General features: G+C 34.7%; 1 protein-coding gene across 1 annotated transcript in view; it reads left to right on the top strand.

Annotated features, from left to right (window-relative positions):
• Lrriq1 (leucine rich repeats and IQ motif containing 1) overlaps positions 1 to 23,209 on the top strand; it is a 123,819-nt gene that overhangs the window by 9,216 nt on the left and 91,394 nt on the right. The window contains exons 6-13 of the mRNA XM_057757912.1: positions 33 to 150; positions 1,979 to 2,202; positions 3,277 to 3,351; positions 5,177 to 5,886; positions 6,040 to 6,976; positions 11,650 to 11,802; positions 12,958 to 13,108; positions 22,029 to 22,222. Coding sequence (XP_057613895.1) covers positions 33 to 150; positions 1,979 to 2,202; positions 3,277 to 3,351; positions 5,177 to 5,886; positions 6,040 to 6,976; positions 11,650 to 11,802; positions 12,958 to 13,108; positions 22,029 to 22,222 — 2,562 coding nt within the window. The remainder of the gene's footprint in view (positions 1 to 32; positions 151 to 1,978; positions 2,203 to 3,276; positions 3,352 to 5,176; positions 5,887 to 6,039; positions 6,977 to 11,649; positions 11,803 to 12,957; positions 13,109 to 22,028; positions 22,223 to 23,209) is intronic.

Genomic DNA, 23,209 nt, shown 5'->3' with positions numbered 1-23,209 from the left:
TAAATAATAAAGACACCATTTTAACCTCTTAGATATTATCTGTAATAGAAAAGGAAGAATTTATGAGAAGTCTAACTGATTCTGCCAGGCCTGTTTCTGTTCCTGAGACTGTTCCTCTTGACACATCCATGGATAATTATATTTTACCAGGTGGGCAATATTCCCAGTTATATTAAAAAAAATATGTTGTGTATCAAAGGGCATTGAAATTTTTTCTTTATGGCACTTGTAAACACACAATTACAATATTTTTAAAATTTTAAAATCATTATTTTTCAATAATTTTTTTTCAAGTTGAGTTCGCTAACACACCAAAAAAGCATGGGGTTAGTTGGAAGGGAGATGGGTAAGGATGAAAATGATATGAAACTTTTAGTTAGTTTTAAAAAGTCATTTGCCATCAAGTTGGCTTCATTCCAGGTAGACTAGGATATTTCAACACGTGTAATTCGATATACGTACCAGTGCATAAATCAACTCAAGGATGGAAATTATATCATTATTTTAATTGATGCTGAAAGGATCTTCAAATGACTCCAGCATCCCATCATAATAAATATATCTTTGAGACTTGTGATGGAAGGAATTTGTCTCAGCATAATAAAGGCTGCCTATTACAAACTGATAGTCATAATCATGTTATATGTTGAAAAATTTAGACATTCCCATTAAGATCATAAGAAGTCAAATTATCTCTGTTGAACACCCTTTTAATATATAGTTCTTGATGTCCTAGCTAGATCAATCAAAGAAAATCAAATAGATATAAGTATGAAAAGAATAAGTCAAAATACCTCTACTTGCAGAATACATGATTCTATATGAGTGGCCCCTAAAGAATGCACCAGAAATCTTTTAGAGGTAACAAACATATTTAACAAAATATGAAATTTTATGAAATTAACCTACTCAAATTAGCATCCTTCCCAGATACTAAGACAGACAAACTAAGAAAGAAATGAAGGAAACCATCTCATTCACCACATGTCTTAGTTCAAGTTTCTACTGTTAAGATGAAACACCATGACAAAATTCAAGTTGGGGAGGAAAGGATTTATTTGGTCTATTCTTTCTAATCACGTTTCTCACTGGAAGAAGTCAGGACAGGAATTCAGACATGGTAGAAAACTAGAGTCAGGAGCTGATGCAGAGGCCATGAAGATGCTTCTTACTGGCATGTTTTCCCATACCTTCCTCTTCATGCTTTCTTAAAGATTCCAGAACTATAGGGGTGACCCCACTCAAAATGGGCTGTGTCTTCCCATATCAACACCGCTAATTACTATATATATATATATATATATATATATATATATATATATACACACACACACACACACACACACACACACACACACCTTACAGGCTTGTCCACAGCTTAATCTTATGGTCTTATGGGGACATTTTCCTAATTAAGGTTTCTTCCTCTCAGATGACTTTAGCTTGTATTAAGTTGACATAAAATAAGTCAGCATACCATACAATGACAACTTTAAATACACATGCGAAATTCTAAAAAGAAAAACACTGATGAAAGAAATTGAAGAAGAAACCATGTACATAGTAGGTAGCATTAACTTTATGTAAATGGCCATAATCAATTAACAGATTCACTATTATTCTCATAAAAATTTCAATGTAATACTCCAAAGACCATTAACCAAAACAATCCTGAACAATATCTCTTAACTCTGTCACTTAACTCCATATTCACAGGCACAGATAAATGCAGCATTATTTTAAATTTTAGGGAATATTTTTTAAAAGTTATTGGACTTCCTTATTGACAGTAATGGAATTTCCATGTGTAAACAGTTGAAATCATGAATATGCAAAGTATCACAGTTGATATCTATTTACATTTTAAAATGTATTTACTTTGGTAATATGCTTTTACAGTGTAAATTATATAGTAAAATAAATCAGTATGATAAGTTAATATCAAGAAGAGTACTTATGTTTCTCTGAATGAATGCAGATGATGCTGATTTGAGTTTTGGATACTTTGAAGTAGAAGAAAGATGTAGAAAGTCTTTCGAAGCTTGGCAGGACAAACAAAAAGAACTCGAAAAAAAAGATAAAGAAACACTCAAAGCTCAGAGTGATATAGACAAACAGAAATTTCGAGAAGATGATGAAAAGAGACATTGCTGGATAAAACAGTTTGAAGTTGAAAAGGAAAAATTAGAAACCCTTCAGAAGGTATGGTATCTTTCAACTCTTCCTAAGAGCATAGGTACCTCTGAAAGGTACTGATGTCTGGCTGTGATATCAATGGAAGAAGTTACTATGTGGCTTTTAATCGCTCTTGATGAGGAAATGCCTGATCATGATCCATTAGAATTTCAAATGTGAAATTTTAATCTTGGAAACCACTGGGGTTTATAGAATTTCAAGGAATATCCTACATAATCTGAAATTTGCAACATAATCTAATTATTTTCCATAGATTTTGAATGACAGGAAAAGACAGATCTTTTGAGTATATAATGTATTCTTTGCAATGACTGCCATAATGACACATTCTAAAAGACATATTAAGTTGAAGTAGTTCAGTAATTTAAGTGACATTCTCTGCCCTGCCCCTAACTTTAGCTAAGTTTATTCACTGTAGACTGTTCAATTTGTTTTTCTAATTGTTGGGTGTGTCTAAACATGGTTAGGAGTCATTTTATCACTATATTCCTTCAGCAATACAGCATTGTTTGATTTCTTCTAGGTTCCTGACGAATCTAAGCCCAAGTTTTTGGCCTCCCAAGCAGCATCGAGTAGGGGTTTTGTCTAATGGAGTGAACTTTAGCATAAATCAGATATTGATTGGTTACTCCAATAAGCCTTGTGCCACTGTTGTACCTGCTTATCTTGCTACAGGTTGCCATTGTAGGCTTTGTATTTGGGTTGGTGTTCACCTTTCTCCTACACCACATATACCTTTATTACCTTTATATCTCTAGGTATCTCTCTCTCTCTCTCTCTCTCTCTCTCTCTATATATATATATATATATATATATATATATATATATTACCATGCTATTTTTATTACTATAGTTTTGTGGTCTGTAGTACAGGTTTATCAGGAAAAGTGATGCCTTCAGCATTTCTTTGTATCATTAAGAGGTATTTAGTCGTTTTAAGTTTTCATTATTAATAACTGATGATGCAAGGAGATTTTCACATTTAATCCTTGTTAATAAATATGTTGAAAGAATCAGATATAATTAACATATTTCTTGATGGTTGAATATAATAATACTCTGATGTTATTCTACATTCAGCAAAATCAGGATAAAATGAATGATGAACTTCATCAAGAAGAGAAAATATGGAAAGAAAAATATAGACAGCATGAGGTATGTATTTGTTGTTTTGCCTTCATATATTGTTGTTTTCCATTTGAACATTCCATAATATTTGAAGATTTGAAGAAACATTACTGTATCTTGACACAATTGTTTGAGTGTATCAAAGGATTTTGAACTTAAGGTAATATAGTTATCACAAATATTTCAGTTTATTTTTTGTTGGTTCCCATAATTTTATATAACCTTACTTAAACATTTACAATATAAAATAGATAAAATTTTCATTTAAATCTCCAATACTGAATAAAGTAATGTTATCCTACTGCTCATGGCTTCCTTTCTTTGTATTTTTTATTTTGAGTCTTCACTTTATACACTCCTGCAAAGGAAGGTTTATATTATATGTATTTAAATGCAAAAATCACTAGACATGTAAATAGAAAAATCCTTTGAGTGAAAAGAGGAAAATACATAAATATAAGTGACATGCCATCCAAATGTTTGATAAGATGGATCCATTAAAGTAATATTAAGAAAGAAGAAAAGTAGCAATTGAGTGACTCCATGACTTCATTTCTCCTTAGTTTTCTTTAGTTCCTGGGTCTCTCTCTGTTTTGTGTTCATTTGACATTTACTGCTATATATTTTTGGATCATAAAAATAAGATTTGAATAGGAAATTCTTCCAATTTTTACCAAGCAAAAAATATTTTAGTTTTTACTTTGAGCCTAACATCCAGACCAATTTCTTCTGACTCCTGACAATTCAGAGATATGATTAGATTGCATATTTATTTATTTTAGTGATTGCAAATTTTATGGATAACCCAGATATTCTTTTGAAGCTTTAAGATTTTTCACACTATATATTGGCCTCTAAAGATTTAGTCTTTTTTAACTATATGTCAAACATTTTGCTAAGTGATTAAAAATGAAAAAAAAAAGAGTACATGCTTGCATAGATATTTCTGTACTTTGGGTATCTGTGTAAATGTGTCATGTGTGTGTTGAGAGATAGGCTGTAAAGTTAACTCTTCTGATTTTCCTATGACTGTATGTGTATTAGTATACAAGAAATTGTATATTTGTATTTGTATACAAAAATAATTTATAATAGTTTTAGCCCTTCAGTTATTCTCAGATCTTTATTCTGGGATGCCTACTGATCATATGTAAGTCTCTTGTGTTTATCCTTCTTATTCCTTTATTTTGTGTTTATGTGCATGTATATATATATATATATATATATATATATATATATATATATTGATTTGAACTAAATAAAGGCTTTTAAAAATGTTTTTCTTTAGACCATCAGCCACCCAGCCATTCCTTTTTCATTTTTCCTGATTTCTCTTTTTGAGTGAAAAATCATTCTACTGTATATATTATTCATAAGGCTTATCTTTATGTTGAGGACTTAATCCAGTATGTAATGTTTATTCCTTCTACTTGTTGACTTGCCCTACCTGCTAATATTCTTTAAAATTTGCTGAATTACTTGTGTCTTTTTACTTTTGTTTTAGTTTTCATTATTACATCGTCCATGTCAGGAAGTTGAGTCCCATGGACTTTGGCTTGTTTCTTCCTTTGTGTTTCCTCTATCGTCTTGATATCAAATGCTTTCTACCTGCAGACAATACCTTACTTGTTAACTCATTGGCTCATACTTTAAAAGAGTATTATCAACTTCCCAATCTGACCCAATTGTCCATCTATTAAAAAAATCTAGCTTCCTATAAAATAAGTGACTTTTTTCTCAATGAGCTTTATAGCAATTTGACTCTGGATTTAGATTTTGTGTTACTTTTAATCTACTTACAAAATTGCCAGTTCAGCTGACGCTCATTACTATTTCTCTTACTTGGTTTCAGGAACTCATTAGAAACTTGCATTTGCAAATGGAGGAGGAGAGAACACGATTAAGGGAGCTACGGGAAAAAGAAAAAGCACGGTTGCTAAAATTGCAGTATAATGCAGCTGTAAAAATTCAAGCCAAATATAGAGCATTTGTAACTTACCGAAAATATAGCCCAATCATAAGAGAGCAAATAGAAAATAAGAAAAGGAAAGAACGGGAGTGGAAAGAGAAGGAAGCAAAGATCCGACAGAAGGAGGAAGAGAGAAGAAGAAGAATTGAAGAGGGGCGGAGGATTGAGGAGGAGAGAAAGAAGAAGATGCTCGAGGAAAGACGGAGGCGGGAAAGGGAATACGAAGAGAAAAAGAACATCCTGAGACAAAAGAGAGAGGAACAACGAAACAAGGACAAAATGAGACCAAGGGAAGATGCCCACCATCTGACAGTGGCTACCTGTGCTTTAAAGAAGGAGGGCAGTCATACCAAGCAGCTAGCTGTCACAAATATATCAAAGGATAAGGATGCTATAGCCGATGAATTAGTGAACACCAACTCAAAGGAGCATGAAGATGTTTGTCTGGTTCAGCAGTCAACCAAGAGAGAAAATGTGCATAAAGAGCTTGCGTTGACAGAATCAATAGGAGTAACATTGAAACCAAGTCAGGGAATTTTGACAGAATTAAAAACAAATGAAAAGAATGAAAAGTTACCAAAAGAAAAAATTAATGAAAACTTACCAAAATTAAAAATTAATGAAAACTTACCAAAATTAAAAATTAATGAAAACTTACCAAAATTAAAAATAAAGGAAAACTTATCAAAATTAAAAATGATTGAAAAAAATGGCAATGTACCAAAATTAAAAATGAATGAAAAAAGTGAGAACTTACCAAAGAAACAATGTTCAGAAAAATTGGCTAACCAAGAAATTAACTTGGAAAACATAGACCAAAAAAATGAATTGAAAAACTCAGACCTGAAGGAAAACGTCAATGCACAGTGCCAGGAACAAGAACTAAAGCCTCAAACTCAAAATAAGGAAAATGTGGAGCATGCCACAAAGGAGAGTGTGAGACAAGAAACCCAAATAATGTCTGAACACATACAAGAAATGAGTGAAGGGGTCAATAATGGAGGACAGGAAATCATAAGAGATAATCAAGAGAGATTGGCTGAAAAGATAGAAAAAACAGACACCACAGAGCAAGATGGATCAGTGCAAGAGGAGAATTATTCTTCAAATATTCCCATGCAAAAAGACCCACTATCACTATTATTAAAAAATCCAGAACCTATAGAAAGAAATGTGATGCTAGAAGACAAAGAAATTGATTTAAAATCAAGAAGAGTTGAGGAAATCTTAATAGATAATGTGCTGACTGGCGATTCTGTCGTCATTACCTCAGATGCCCTGGTGCATACAGAAGACAAGACAAACCAGCAGAGCTCTGTCTCAAGCAAACCGGCTCCCACTGTAGAGGCTGGCAGTCACAGTGCTAATAGCCCCTTGGACACTGAAGAAGGGGACCCTCCTAAAGCTGAGATTAAAGACGTTCCCGAGCAATGGAAGCAAACTAAGGCTGAAAACAGCGGTGTTCTGGTCTGCTCTGAGCCACAGATAGCCATTTTATCTTCAGTTGAGGAAAGGAGATTAGCTTGGATGAAATCATTTAAACCTTGGTCTGAAATCTTCGAACAAAATCAATTCAAGAAAATCGTTAAGAGAAAGAGACTTGTGAAGTGTCCAGCAGATACAATGCCTCCTTTGGATACATCTGCCATTCTTCAGCATGGCCCTTGGAAGACTTTACAGAAGGTATTTAAAATCTGGCAATAATATTTTTATGTTGAATGAAAAGTTAATTTTATAAAATGTGAATTTTGCCTTTCAGTGGTTTTATGTGTAAGAATTATGCGTCTTCGTAGATACATTACAAAAGACAAGCTGCCTTGTTTCAGTGGGCTTATATTTTTAAGATCTCAAGTACAGTTTTTCAGGACCTTACCCACTTCAGCAGTCTAAAGAGCTTTGATTTATACTTTTCAGTGTCTTGAGTCCAGATTCAAGGCCCTGTAGGGACATCTGGAAATTATGGTTGGAATTATACAAAGACACAGTGCTTTTGCTGTTTAGGAGTTTGGTCCAGATTGGGACAAACACTCTACCTACATTCATATGAAAATGGTTACTGCACTGAAAGAGGTACTTACAGGATGGCAGGCCCTAGATTTCCCATGTGGCAGTGTTATGTAGCCATATGCTATATAGCTGCAATATACGGAGGCTGGAAACATCATAGTTTTCATTAAGTGCTACTAATTTTATTTTATGGAGAACACAACATCAAACGAACTTGACATAGAAACCTATGTATAAGGAATTTTGATTGTAAAATGCTTCAAACAAGTTACAATTTTTATTTAACTGAGGTTTGAAAGTCAAATATATAGAGTAAAATTTATTTTAGAGGCATGAAAACAACTTTTTATAATTTTAGTTTTAGGAATTAAGTTTATAGCCGCCTTCTGTCACTTGATTATTAGGGTAGATTGTACATGGTGAGATCTGACTGTCACTGAAACTAAAAATCAAATTCCAAGCAACTAATGTTAGATACAATACAGGTAGATATTTAACATCATAAAAACCCTGGTTTTTCAAGAGACCTTTGGAATTCTATTTTTGTGCTATAGAATATCTAGGGACACTGGGCCCTAAGATTATGTATCACACATGGAAGCTGATTATGCGCAGAAGAGAAATACAAGTTCCATCCATCAGAGTGGAGGCAAGCTCCAACACGTGTTAGAGAGAGGCTCCAAATCACAGCCCTTTTGTGTCTCAGTTGGAGTAGGAGGTTGTCTTCTGGCATTATGTCCTCAAAATGGAATGGAAGGACAATTATCAATAATCTGATAGGTGTCACTGGATCCTCACCCTGAAACAAGTAGGACCTGCCTTGGTCTCTATGAGGGACTATGGTTCTGAAGATTAGCTACCTCAGAGAACACGAGTCCCTGCATCATGAAGGTGGATGAAGAGTGTCCTCTTATATAACAGAACAAGCCTATAGACAGTAAGCTGTTCACAACTGACCCCAGATTTCTGCAGGACCTTTTCATTAAAATATTTTTATCACTTCATGGCCTTTTATGACTTCATATTTATTTAAAGAGAAAATTGACAGCCTCTTGCCATGGTACACACACTGACCTAAAGCTCATGTACACCTTCCTCATATCCCATGTGCTGGGATCACAAGCCTACAGTACTACGAATGCTTGTCCTTTTTATTGCTTTAGGGTGGGCCCTTGTGTGTGCCACTCAAGTCTTCTCTGATCGAGCTACCCTCCAGACTACATTCCATTTTTTATATAGACAGTTGCCCAGGCAAATACTAATAAACAAACAGGGTTTTATTCACTTGGAAGTTTTTCATTTGTCTAATATATTTGACCAATAGTTATTGTTGAGCTGAACAGAAAATGGAGCCTTTGTCCCTATGGAACATAAGTAAAGAATTGCTCCATAAATTTTGGCTGCTGTAAATAAGATTCTTGTGTGTTCTGTGAAAGGAAAATAAATTAATTGGGTTTGTTGATTTATTTTCATTGTGTATTCAGAATTGACCTATGCTAGCAGGAACCCTACAACTTAACTGTATGCCTTGCCCTTTGGTAAGAAAAAAAATATTTTGAGACAGGGTCTCATGGAATTTCCCAGGCTAGCTTTGAGCTCACTGTGCAGCCTTGGTGAACTAAATGTGTTATGCTCATGCCTCAAACCTCTGAGCTTAGAATTGCAGGGCTATACCACCATTTCCAGCTGGTGATGAGGTTCAGAAGAGACATCGCAGTTGAAGAAAATCAACATAAGAAACAAGAGTTAGAATTTACTGAGTGAAGTTGCGTCTGTTTCTTAGTCATTGACCATGGCTACCAGCTCTCTGCAGCTACATACAGATCTCTGTGGTTTTTCCCTGTTTTTACTTGGATGACACTGTTTCTGGGCCCATTCTTTCCACAGTTTTCTTTCCCCAAGATTGTTTCAGACTTTTCATTATGATAACAGTGACCATTACTTGCAAAAACTACCCTCATGTACATATCTGAAAACTAGCTACAGGTGACACTTACGTGGGAACTGCTTTGAAAATAAAGCTTAAGTTAGAGAAACCAAGTTATTGGTCCTTGTTACTAGCTGGTCTGTTCCCTATCAATGAGGAGAGTACTGACCTTTTTCCTGGATATGTCTTCTAGCCAAGCCCTGTTCTTTATTGAGAACTCCTGTCAGTTTCCTCAAAAAGGAAATTAGCTCTCTTTATATCTTTTAGAGTGATGCTTCGTCATCTGAGCATCTCCTAAAATGTGAACTAGGTCTTTTGATTAATTGATTGAGCAAATATTACCTATTATTCGAGTCTCTGAAGTGATGGCTTGGCACTGGTAGATAGGCTGATTCGATTAACTGTGGTCCCCAGGACTCTAGCATACTTTCTCTGTCACTAAATCTACTGACCCAAACTACATTTTTCTTTGAAGTTTCAAAACTATTTTATAAAAGTGAAAAATATGTCTTAATATATGTCTTAATGTGTCATGGAAATACTGAGATACTACAAAATACTTTTTTTTTATTTCCATAAAGTTTCTGTCATTTTTCTGATTGACAAGTAGTTTATCATAGTGTTTTATTCATCCACTGTGACTTTCCTACTTTGATTCTCAAGTCATTTAGCTTCACAACTCTGTGCCTAGTCTGACCATGAACATCACCTTTGGAAGGTTTTTTTTAAAGTGATGGGGGTAAAGGTTAAACATAAGGATAATTCATAATTAAATCTCTAAAATATTATAGCAGTCTTAAGTAATATATATATGCACACACATATAAACTTTATATATATTAAATATTTGAGAAAATATGTGATTAAATGAAAAATATTAATAATTATCATGACAATGAATTAATCATAGGTTCCATAGATGGAACAGTTCATTCTCTGACCACAAGAGATTGAGACACAAAGCTTTCAAATATGTGTTTATATTGTTCATAACGAGAAAAGAAAATATGACTGCTATAAATATACTTAAGGTTTGCTACAAGTTGAAAAAATTTATTTTTTTTTAAATTTTAGAGCCATTTAGTCAAACTCCCTTATGCTCCAACTGATGTTTTTCTAGCTGATTAAATAGTAATGGGAACCTATGATTAATAATTCTGTATTTACCTGAATTTGAGGGATTTAAAACGTAACTTCTATAGTGTATGTGTCAAACAATAAATATGAACACCATTTTGATGTCATAAGTTTAGAAAACTTTAGGTTGGGATATAGGATACATTCCTATATCTTAGAATTCAAAAATGTGAAAGACATATTGGTGAACTACCCATAACAAGGTGCCAACATAACTTTCATTCATAAATTGTAATGAAATGAAATCACAGAAATTAGAGAGCTTGCTCCTCATAAGTAAGTAAAATCTGATTGTGACTACATAGTTTACTGAAATAGGCATGTTATCAAATAAGGCAGAATAATTGTGGCACAGCCAATTTACCTTCATTATTATATAGCTTTCTGTAATTGTCAAATTTTGAGTTATTCAATTCTGAGTCCAATTGTTTTCATTTTCTAGTGCATGGCCAACTTTCTAATTATAGATTTTATCTTTTTGCATTCAAACTCAATAAGAAGTGCATTTGCCATTGTCACTTAAGTGGATGATATATTTTCATTTCTAAAAATTTGAAAGATGATTTGTTACATGAATTGCTTTAGATAATGAATACTCAGAATACTCTGAGATGATTATGAAAGTAGAATCTTTATTTACTTAAGTGTAAGAAATATGTTATTACTTTTGTTGGTTAAGCAAGAAATGGGCCAAATGTTGTATTTCCATCAATGTTTGTCCCTGTCAGAGATCCAGGAATCTCAACTCTACTGTTAGACATATAGCATAGACCTTTATGCTATAGTATACAAAGAAAAGTATGAAAACAACGAAAATTTGCTAAAAATTAAGGAGAAACTTAATAAGGGATTGCCACATTGCTTTCACGTTTACCTTTCCACTTGAATTGATTGTGAATGATTGCATGAGTTATCTTGCTATGTTGCAAGAAAATGAGACCAGATAGGTAGAATAAAACTGAGTTCTTGAGCCGGGCGGTGGTGGCGCACGCCTTTAATCCCAGCACTTGGGAGGCAGAGGCAGGCGGATCTCTGTGAGTTCGAGACCAGCCTGGTCTACAGAGCTAGTTCCAGGACAGGCTCCAAAGCCACAGAGAAACCCTGTCTCGAAAAACCAAAAAAAAAAAAAAAAAAAAAAAAAAAAAAAAAAAAAAAACTGAGTTCTTAAAAAAGGTCGGATTCTATATATACAATTACTTAGGGGAATTTTTGAGAACCCTGCAAGGCTAATCTATATTGTGCTGTTCCACAGTGTCGCTCATCACAGTCTCTTTGAAATCTCTAGGTCACAGCCATTACATTCCAGGATTTACCCGGCTGTAGCCTCTCTACACTGGCAGAGTGCCCAAATCTTCAGCTTCTGTCCCTCCAACGCTGTGGCTTAACTTCTCTGCATGGCCTGAACCACTGCAAAAACCTTAAATACATTGATGCGCAGGCAAGTTGCTTGTTTTTAGCAGTTGCCATACAATAGATACTAACTAGCTGCATGTTTCAGTTTCAGATATGATGGATTTGAAGAAGCAATAAAATATCTTGATGCATGAGGTTTAAAGCAAGCACCACGGCCCTAAGGGAACTGAGTAGATAGGCTGAGGATATTCTGAGCCAGTAATGAATGGTTTTGCTTTTTAAATGTTGTGGTGACTGTAGCAATGACAAGAATCTTTAAAATAATATTATAAAAACATCATGTGATTTCTTGTGATTCTGCAGCCAAGCCTGGCTGAACATTTTATACCATGTAACTTAGTCTCTTTTATAATTATCACATATTAGCTGGGTTGAGAATATCCAAAAATCCTACTTTTTTTGTCTATTGATAAGGAGGTCTCAAAGGTTAGACTATTTTGTAACTGTTAGGGGTTCTTTGTTTCCAAGAATGGACGTTCATCCAGTCATCAAGCGCCTACGTCATGTCACCCAGTGTTTCATTGGCTGAGCTGTGAGTTCATATGGGAAGGAACCACATGTGTGCCGAGACTGGGTTGTCTGGTTTCTAAGAGATTTTCCAACTCATGTTCCTTCACAATCTGACACCCAGTGTCTTCCTTATGATTAGAAAATAGGCTCATATCTCAAAGACCACAGAATCTCATTAGTTTATGCCATCAGTTCATAAACTTTACATGGTGGACAAGCAGCTTCTCTGTGCCCTTCCTCAGATACACTTGTGAAAGCATGGTCCTTACAAGTCAGAGAGATGCACAGTAAAATGAGAAGTTCCTCCCCCCACATCCACTCAGGAATCATGGTGAACATGGGCTCAGTTAATCACCACAACCTTTCCCATCTGAATACACAAACAACATAATTGACTAATATTCCACTCTGCTTATTTAGATTGTTCAAATATTTTGTTGTATTATCTTCTATATTTTAAAGACTATTAAGCCAATGTAAAAATAGCTACTTCTTTGTGCATTAATTTTTCTTCTTTATAGAGTAGTTATTTGCATGATTAGTTTAGAAATTAGAGACTTATATGTCAATTTAGACATTGTATCTCAACCTTAATATTTTGAAAGGATTAAGTATTATATTGATAAAATATTGAAATAAAATTATTGTATTTGCTCTTTCTCTGCTTTAGGAAAACCACATTGAAACTATCAATTGTGAAAATCTGGAAAATCTCGTTGTCCTTCTTCTTAATTATAACCTGCTGACATCTATTCATGGTTTGGATGGATGCACGAGTATACAAAACCTCGAACTTTCACATAACAAAATCACTCGAATCAGTAAGATCAATTTTAATATTTCAGCATTTATTTTCCATAATTGTATTTTTTCATTCATTTTCAAATTAGCCTCTCCGAGGGCTGGGGCGATGTCACAGTTGGTAAAGTGTTGACCGGCAGGCATGAACACCTTAGGCTGATCTCCAGAGCCCCTGTAAACAATCCTAGGAAGATGTGAGGGAGATGCTCAGGGGTTAAAATGCTTACAGTTCAAGTTTAGGATTGAGGTTGGGTCAGAGAACCCATGTAAATGCTGCATGAGTATGGGGACCTGCTTGTAATCCCAGTCACTGAAGGAGAGGATAAAGAATACTTAATTTTTTTTTTTTTTTGCAAATTTAACGTCAGATACTGAAGGACCCTGTTAATGACTGAACAGTTAATAAAGAGTCAAGGTTTGTCAAAAGTTGGGGAACTTGATGAAACTTTGGCTCTGATAGCTCTACAAATTGCTAAATGTCTGCTTCACCCCCACAGATATCACCTTACCTCCTCTTCCATCCTAGTCACTATTAATCCTGACTGACATAGACATATCTGGTAGGAGTGGAGTATGCATTTAGTGGGAGAGCAGTATGTATTTAGTGGGAGTGGAGTATGTTAAGGAGATAAGTCAGCCCTCTGTCCATGCAGGTCAGGTTCTATTGAGATTTCTCGACATTCCTTCTGTGCGTTTGCTTATATTTGCTTTCTCTTCCTTTGATGTGGGAAATCTTAAAACATTTGTGAAAATAGAATGATACAACAGAAACTGCACATGTCCATTACATATTTTCAGTGCTTGCCTGAGTTTTCCTTATTTCTGTTTTTGTTTTTAAAAGAATCCTTAAATGTAATTCTGTCTTCATGTTTGAAAAAACAGTTTCTGGGAATGGGATGGTTCTTTTTTTTTTTACTTAACCACAGAATATTGTTGCACCCAGTAAACCTAGTAATGATTCCTTGCATGAACCAATAATATGTGATCCTATATTCTTATTTTCTCAAAAAGCATCACATTTATTTGAATAAAAGCATGGATCATAAACATTTTTCATTTATCAAAATCTTGAAGTCCTTTATCTATAGCAATCCTCTTAGTTGCTATGCTCATGCATTCATTTGTGGCAAAACCTAATTATGGCATAATCCTCCTGGCTTTGTACATGTCCTTCCCTTGCTGAATCAGTAAAATTGCTCCCCCAAGCCTAATAGAAGGGTTTGATCAACTTGGATTTCAGCTGTGTAGACAGGACTTCTTCACAGATGCTGTTCCATCATCTACCTAGTCCTGGGGTAGGGTCTTCCCTGCTATGTTGTCAACCTACCAGGAGATACATTATGAAAAACCATTGAATCTCCCTTCCCTAGTAGCTATCCAATGTCAATAGCTCTGCAACTGGTTCCGGAATTTCATGCCCACCTTCCCCCAAATGTGTGTGATTTTTGTTTGGTTTGAGCTTGTGCATACTGTTGCAATCACCGTGAGTTTCCATGTGCAGCTGCCCTGTTGTTTCTGGAAAATACTGTTTCCTTAATATTATCTCCTATCTGTGGCTCTTATAGTCTTTCTGGCTCTGAGCTTTAGGGAGAAGTGTGATATTTATTTCCTATTTAGGGCTGAGCACTCCACGGTCTCTTCCTCTCTATAAGTTGACAAATTGAGGGTTCCTGTGCTAATTGGCATCTCCTGCAAGAAGCTTTTATGATGAGTATTGAAAGATGCTCTGATCTATGAGGACAACAATAAGTCAATAGGAATAGTTTTATTATTGTATCCCTTTAGTAATAGGTTCTCTTCTGACCAATCTAGCCATAGGTCTGTAATCTCTTTTGTGGTATCAGGTAGGTGGTCACCTCATGGAAAAGAATTTAGATTCTATCAGAAAGTGATTGGTTATTCCCATAACATTTGTGCCATTACTGCACCAGAGGTCTTATCTGGCCAGAGCATTCATTATTGTAACTCAGTTATAATTGTTCATAATTGGATGAACTAATGAATACTTTTTTTCTTCAGGAGCATGCATAACACTCTCTAGCACCACAAAAGTTAGCCAATAAGAAGTTAGTTTCCATGTAACTATCTTCTTGTTTTCTTCACATTCTGTGACTTAGGTGTGTTGTTTCTTCAGCAATAGGACCTATTAATTGAGCCTTCAAAGTTTTTGATGGGTCTTCCTATCTTGGTTATCTTAATCAGGAGCATCCCTCCCAGACATCCCCACCTCTCTAGATTATTCCTCACAGATATAACCAGCAGTTCCTTTCATAGGTGAATCTTGATCCTGTCCAGTTGCTAATCAACTTTAGCTACCACATCATATCGATATCTATAATTTCACTAAATGTGGCACATTTTTATATGTCTTATTGAAAGGTTTTTTTTTTCATTTTACATACAACAGTTCCTCCCTTCCTCCATCCTCTAGTTTAAACCCCACACCTTCCCACCACCTAATCTTCCATCTCTTCCTCAGAAAGGATAAGTAAGGCCTCCCATGGAGAGTCTACAAAGCCTGGTTTAACAAGTTGAGACAGGACAAGCCCCTCCCCGCTGAGCAAGGTATCCCTCCTTAGGAAATGGGCTCCAAAATGCCAGTTCATGCACTGGTGATAAATCCTAGCACATTTTAAGTGATGTTATTTAAAATTCTTTAAAATTTTCCCTTATTATGGAGTTTATAACAGTCCTTTTCCTTGACTGCCTATTATCTTTTCATTGTGAATTATTGACTGATGTTAGGTCAAATAATTAGCTGTGATTTTTATTGTAGGCCAAGGGGCTTTTGTAATTTAGAAAAGCCTGTGTTGTACTTCTTTAATACGTGTAGTGTTTTTTTGCAAGTCTGATAGTAATATAGAGTATATCAGTTTCCTTTCTGTTCTTTACACTCTTCATTTTCAAACACTTCATTCTAATATTGTGTATGTATTGGCATAAATGCTTAAATCATCACATATCCCTTCCTGCAGGTTCTGATATGTAATTTAATTGGCTTTGCAGTTGTATGTTGTCCTTTTTCTGAAGATTTACATTTCTTTGCAAAAATATTTATTATTTTTTCTCATTTCTTTCTTGTTTTCTCATAGCCAGAGAAAACCTGCACTTCTACTATTTAGAATAATGCATGGCTGTCTTGTCAGTTGTATATGGTGCTATTGTAATGAATGTTTTATGAGCCTTGAAAAGGTGACCGACTTTTGTTTTTCATTGGGAGACAATTTTTATTCTGTAAGATGTATCTCAGTTATTTCATTTAAGCTGATTGGTTTTAGACTGGTTGGGTTGTGATATTTTAAATGTCAGCTGTTATTATTAGCAATGATAATGTTAATAATATTATTATTAGCAACACATTGCTTTGCATAGCTTTGGCTTTCTTCTTTGAGACTGTGAATTTCTACATTTTCAAAGAAGACTGTTATTTTTATTATAAATTTCAGCCTTGAATATTATGCTACCATAGTTGCCCTTAAAATGTCCTTGAAACTAAAGCCCCCCCTTTTTTTTTCATGGCTTTTCTTTTGTTTTTTCCTCTGGATCACCTTCTACTTTAAAATGTTTCAAGTATCATTGATTTAGATATTTATAGTCATAAAGTTTAGATTTGAGCCTACCTTTTTGATCCATATTTAAAGTTTCTGTCACAAAGACACTCTCACTTGTAGTGTGTTCAAACACCCATGAATTTTCCCAGATACAAATAATTGTTGTTATATTTTTGTTTTGTTTTGAAATTCTAGTATAAATAATACAGAAGGAATAATGATTTTTTTTTTTTTTTTTTTTTGGTTTTTCGAGACAGGGTTTCTCTGTGGCTTTGGAGCCTGTCCTGGAACTAGCTCGAATAATGATTTTTTTAAAAATGAAGGCAAGAGTGCTGGAGAGATGGCTCAGAGGTTAAGAGCATGGCCTGCTCTTCCAAAGGTCCTGAGTTCAATTCCCAGCAACCACATGGTGGCTCACAACCATCTGTAATGGGGTCTGGTGCCCTCTTCTGGCCTGCAGGCATACACACAGAATATTGTATACATAATAAATAAATAAATATTTAAAAAAAAAATGAAGGCAAGAGCATTAATAGTATATTACCATGTGGGCACACACGAGAGTACTAGAACAAAGCTAAAGAGACTAAGAACAGACACTGTTTTTAAGAATTAGTAGAGTCGCCATTTTTATTGGCAGTAGTGCTATGTGGGAATTTGTGTAAGCACTGGATTTCCTGGGAAAGGATATCTATCAGATGTATGTGAAAGCCGCCACTGCTTTAATTGATGTGCCTGAAGTATCTCTGTAGTACAGAGAAAACAAGCCTAGGATGCCTTTGCTGTCTTTTGGATGTAGTGAGACTGCTCTATTTATTGAGTGCGAGAAGAGTGTATATTTGCAAGTGCTTTCCTGACGACCAGTGGAGTCTGGTTTTCATCTTTAAGAGCAGCCTAGAAATTCTGGTTGAGCTATGGGAAAAGATCGATTTTGTCATTTGGATGATATACTGCTCTTAAGCACTCTCACGAAGGAGCACGAAGATGGATTGGTATTTAGAAGTCAGCAAGTTACAGTTCCGTTGTATAATATTTCTTAAGTAGGTGAAGTAAAATTGGCAGAGATACCATGCTGTTTTATATTTTTAGTTTCAAATTTAATTGCTTGCTGATGCTTTTCTAAGTCCTCTCTGTCTTTGCTGTAGGCAATAAGCAGTGCTCACTTTAAATAATCTTTATATTATAAAAATATTATAAATGTTATCTGTGTTCCTTTAGATTTAAGTGGACAATAGTAATATTACCATTAATCTTTTAAATCAATTCATTAGATATTAAAATCAGTTCACTACAAATTAAACAATTCAACATTGTAGTGGCAAAATGAAATAATTAAATTAATTTCAAAGTAAGAGGTACTCTTTTAACAAAAGTACTGGTAAACTCAAGTTATGAAACTGGATTTTTATTATTATTAAATTTAATATTAAAATATATTTACATGCAGTAACTCTGGGAATATACAGTTTTCACTATCACTAATGAGATCTACATTTAAATCTTAATTGAATCACAGTACGAATATTTCAGCTTAACGAAGTACAGACTAATTGTGGTTAGTGAAGTTAAGAAACAAGCATTTTTTTTAGTGTGTGCTTTTGTAGAAGTTGTGTAGTAATATAAAGGGTACTTTTTTTTTTATTTAACTTCTTTATTGATTCTTTGGGAATTTCACATCTTGCACCCCGATTTCGCTCATTTTCTGCTTCCCCATTTTCCTTCACCCCTGAAGCACCCTAAAAAGAAAACAAAACAATGAAAGCAAGCAAACAAAAACAAGAATAAAACAAACAAACAAACAAGCAAAAAAAAAGCATGTTTTTAAGTTTCTGTGAATCCTTGACACTATTTGCAAAGATATTTCCATTGAACAAGAATTTGCCATGCTCTGGAATGTTTTTCTGCACATTCAGAATTAGCTCACAAAAGCTTACTGATCAAGTGATCTTTAGCAAATTCACTTTTTATCAGAGCAGACATTTAGTTATTCTTTTTTATTTGAATGATGTTTTATTTTTCTTGAATTTTCCATTCATAATTTAGTTTAGTTTGGTTGGAATGCAGTTAAATAGGGATGTTTCCATATGATTTCTATAACTGATGTCTTCTATTGCCTAAAATTGGGAAAACATTTGTTTTCAATTTGTTAGATGGAGAAACAACGCTGGAATGGAAGTTTGACGTTGATGGTTAAAGTTTCTAAAACTGGCTTTCAGGCAATTTTAGGATTTTATGTTTTACTGAAATAGTTTTCGTTTGAACATAGGCAATTCCAGTGAAAAATGGGTAATTTATATTCAGATATATAGTCAAGGATTCTTTATTTCTTTCATTTTCATGTTAGTTCTTAGTGACTTCAACAGAATCACTAAATTTATATTGTTTTTTTGAAAATAACTCCATGTTTTATGAAAATAAAATTTTATAAGTATGATTACAGAAAAACAGATTTTTAATATAGCAGAAATAAATCGTCTTCATCCTAGTACATTAGTTGTGTAATTTACTTCTCATGTAGATATTATGAAATAGTTACAGATGAATCTTCTCTTCCTTCACATATTTAATAAAAGCATTACCCATATGCTGAAGAAAGTCAGTTGAAGTTACACTGCTAGTAAATGATGTAGGCGGGATTTCAGGTTTGGAATTCATTCCATTTCCTTATTTTTTAATGTTGAGTGGGTTTTTTTTTTTGAGATTATGATATAATTACACAATACACCTGCCACACAACTTTTGAACCTGTGACTCATAGTCATTGTGCAAGACACGACGGGAATACATCAAGATTATGTGTTTGAATTATTGAGGAAGAAAGTAAAAATTCTAATGTTTAGCAAGTAGAAATGTTTTCAGTATTATACCATAAACATTTGGATCCACTAGATGGCACTAGTGCACCTTTGGAAATGCAGTCAGTGCCCAGGTTTACAAGTAGAGAAAAAGCAATCGTGAAAAAATTGTGGTGAAAATTCACAATATGGATGAGTGCCCTGACTCCTTCTTCAATGTTTCTTGTTTCTATAGATAATTTAAGGACTTTGCACTGAAATTAAAACTCTCAATGTTAGCTGAGCATAAGTGTAGACAGTAGGTCAGCTGAGCATATGTGTAGATAGTCGTGAAAAAAATTTTGGACATAAGCATTTTTGAAGAATTGAGAGAGCTTGGATGTTAATATTGTATTCATTGAAAGCTTCCTGGCTACTTTCACATCTTTAGCTTTGCTATTTATGTCAGGTGACAGGTTTTATTGTAGGTTGGCTAATTGCTGTGAGAATTCTTTAAAATGGATATTTAAAATGTTTGATCCATATATAGCGTGGACTGAGTACTTTGAGCAGTAGACACACTTGGCTTTAGCTCAAGCATACATTCCAGGATTGGGGGCTTTAAAGAACTTTATAAAGTTAAGAATACCGTAGGTTTTCGAAGTACAACTTGATGATTCTGTGGATTTCTTCCATGTATGTTGCTATGTCCCCTTTTCATTTCTGATTGTGTTAATTTGGATATTCTCTCTCTTTTGATTAGTTTGGATAAACTTTTGTCTATTGTGTTGATTTTCTCAAAGAACCAACGCTCTGTCTCATTGATTCTTTGTATTGTTTTCTTTGTTTCTATTTTGTTGATTTCAGCCCTCAATTTGATTATTTCCTTCCCTCCTGGAGAGTTTGCTTCTTTTTGTTCTTGAGTTTTCAAGTGTTCTGTTGACTCACTAGAACGGAATTTTTCTCAGCTTCTTCATGTAGGCATTTAGTGCTATGAACTTTCCTCTTAACACTGTTTTCATTGTTTCCCATAAATTTGAGGTGCTGTGTGTCATTTTCATTGAATTTTAGAAAGTCTTTAATTTCTTCCTTGACCCATTGCTGAATCAGGTGAGCATTGTTTAATTTCCACCAGCTTATGAGCTTTCTGAAATTAGTGTTGCTGTTGAATTCTAATTTTAAGCCACGGCAATCCAAAAAGATACATGGGGTTATTCCAATTTTTTGTATCTATTGAGGTTTGCTTTGTTACCTAATATGTGTTCAATTTCTGAGAAGATTCCATGAGGTGCTGAGAAAAGGGTATATGGGGCGCACTGCGCCCCCGTGTCTGCGCTCTGTGCTCTTGAACCCAGTTACCGAGATTCGGACAAGGGGGCTGGAGGTTAAAATACACAGACACATACAGACGGAGAGACAGCGACCCTGGTCATTCTTGAATTCCCCAAGAATACCCCCTTTATTGTGTTCAGGGTCAGATTATATAGAGATAGACACGCCCCAGCCAAACCCACCAGAAACCACTCTCCTGCCGTCAGGAACTCCTGAAGGTCTCGTGCTCAGAGCAGCTGTAGGCACTCAGATCAGGGGATTACAAGAAATTCAAGATCGGGGTCTCACTGCTCCCAACAGTTCTATTCTTTTATGTTTGGGTGGAATGTTCTGTAGATGTCTGTTAAGTCTATTTGAGTCATAATATCTGTTAGTTCCCTTATTTCTCTGTTAAGTTTCTGTCTGGTAGACCTGTCCTGTACTGAGAGTGGGGTGTTGAAATCTCCTACTTTTAGTTTGTGGGGTTTGATGTGTAGCTTTAGTAGTGTTTCTTTTACACATGAGAGTGCCCTTGTATTTGGGGCATAGATGTTCAGTATTGAGATTTCCTCTTGATGGGTTTTGTTCCTGTGATTAATATAAAATGTTCTTATTTGTCTCTTTTGTTTGATTTTAGTTTGAAGTCTGTTTTGTTAGCTATTAGGTAGGATAGCTATACCAGCTTGTTTCTTAGGTCCTTTTAATTAGAATTTTCCCCCAACCCTTTATTCTGAGGTGATGCCTATCTTTGAGATTGAGAAAGAAGATAGATCCATATCTATTGCCTTGCACAAAACTCAAATGGATCAAAGACCATAACATAAATCCAACCACACTGAACCTCATAGAAGAGAAAGTGTGAAGTACACTTGAACGCATTTGCACAGGAGACCACTTCCTAAATATAACCCCAGTAGTACAGATTCTGAAAGAAACAATTAGTAAATGGGACCTCCTGAAACTGAAAAGCTTCTGTAAAGCAAAGGACACAGTCAACAAGACAAAATGGACTCTTACACAATTAGAAAAAAATCTTCACCAACCCCACATCAGACAGAGGTCTGATCTCCAAAATATATAAGGAACTCAAGAAATTGATCATCAAAAAAAAAAAGACCAAATAATTTTTTTTAAAAAAAAAGGAGTATAGACCTAAATAGAGAACTCTCAACAGATAAATCTAAAATGGCTGAAAGACAGATATAGATGAAGATGTGAATTTATCTCCAAAAACAGTTTGCATGATGTTATGTCTCAAGAAGAATGTATAATAGAAGTGTGATATTAGAAAACTTATCTTCCAGGTGGTTTAGAATCTTTGAAATCCCTTCAGCAACTAACTATGGACCATAATCAGTTAATCAGCACTAAAGGTCTTTGTGAAGCACCAACCATCATATACTTGGATTGTTCACATAATCATCTTACTGATGTTGATGGCATCGGACATTGTGGATTGCTCCAAATAGTAAAGCTACAGGGAAATTACCTAAGAGAGGTAAATTAAATAAGTAATTAATATCCATAACCAATGCAATGTCCTTCTTTTAATTGAAATATCTACTATATATTTTGAAAGCAATTTAAATAGTTTTTCTTTATTTTTAATTATTTACATTATTTACAAGTTACTTTTTTTCTTTTTAGTTTTTGTTAGAATATATTAATTACACATAATAATGATTTTCATTATGGTATTTCCATACATGAGCACAATATAGTTTGACCATATTCAAAAAACACATTACTCTCTCATCCACTTCCAATACCAGTTATTTCCCTTTTGAACTTGTTGCCCTCTTTTTTTTTTTTTTTTTTTTTTTGATTTTCGAGACAGGGTTTCTCTGTGGTTTTGGAGCCTGTCCTGGAACTAGCTCTTGTAGACCAGGCTGGTCTCGAACTCACAGAGATCCGCCTGCCTCTGCCTCCCGAGTGCTGGGATTAAAGGCGTGCGCCACCACCGCCCGGCCACTTGTTGCCCTCTTATATCATTTATTTTGTATGTGGGGAGGGAGAGATGGAGAGAGGGAAAAAGAGAAAGAAACTCAATGAGTTTCATTCATGCTATGTACAGAAGTACAGCTAGGTATTTTTTTTTCAGGAGCATTTAAACACTATTACTAACTGCATAGAAATCTTCAGAGAAGGGTAGGGCTTCATGGGGCATTTAGCATTCTATGATTAGGTGTTGTCAAGTCTAACTTAGAGGAGATCTTTTGCAGCTCCACAGAACTGCTGTTCATTCAAGAATGTAATGACCATGTTGTGCCCTGAAGATAGTGTTCCAAATGGTCCACCTCATTCCCTCCAGTCCCAACATTCTTTGACTCCTTCTTAAATGTTATATGAGCTTTGGAAGAGCTTACAGATTGGCATTGATCACCAGTTTATTCTCTCTACTTTGATCAGTTGAGTACATACACTCAGCACTGTAAAACCAAATATCTCTGAAGCTGACTGCAGTAATATATGATAATTAGCTTAG

This window comes from Chionomys nivalis, chromosome 25 (genome assembly GCF_950005125.1).
Source record: "Chionomys nivalis chromosome 25, mChiNiv1.1, whole genome shotgun sequence".
NCBI classification, from domain to species: Eukaryota; Metazoa; Chordata; class Mammalia; order Rodentia; family Cricetidae; genus Chionomys; species Chionomys nivalis.
This window is presented reverse-complemented; position numbering and strand designations above follow the sequence as displayed.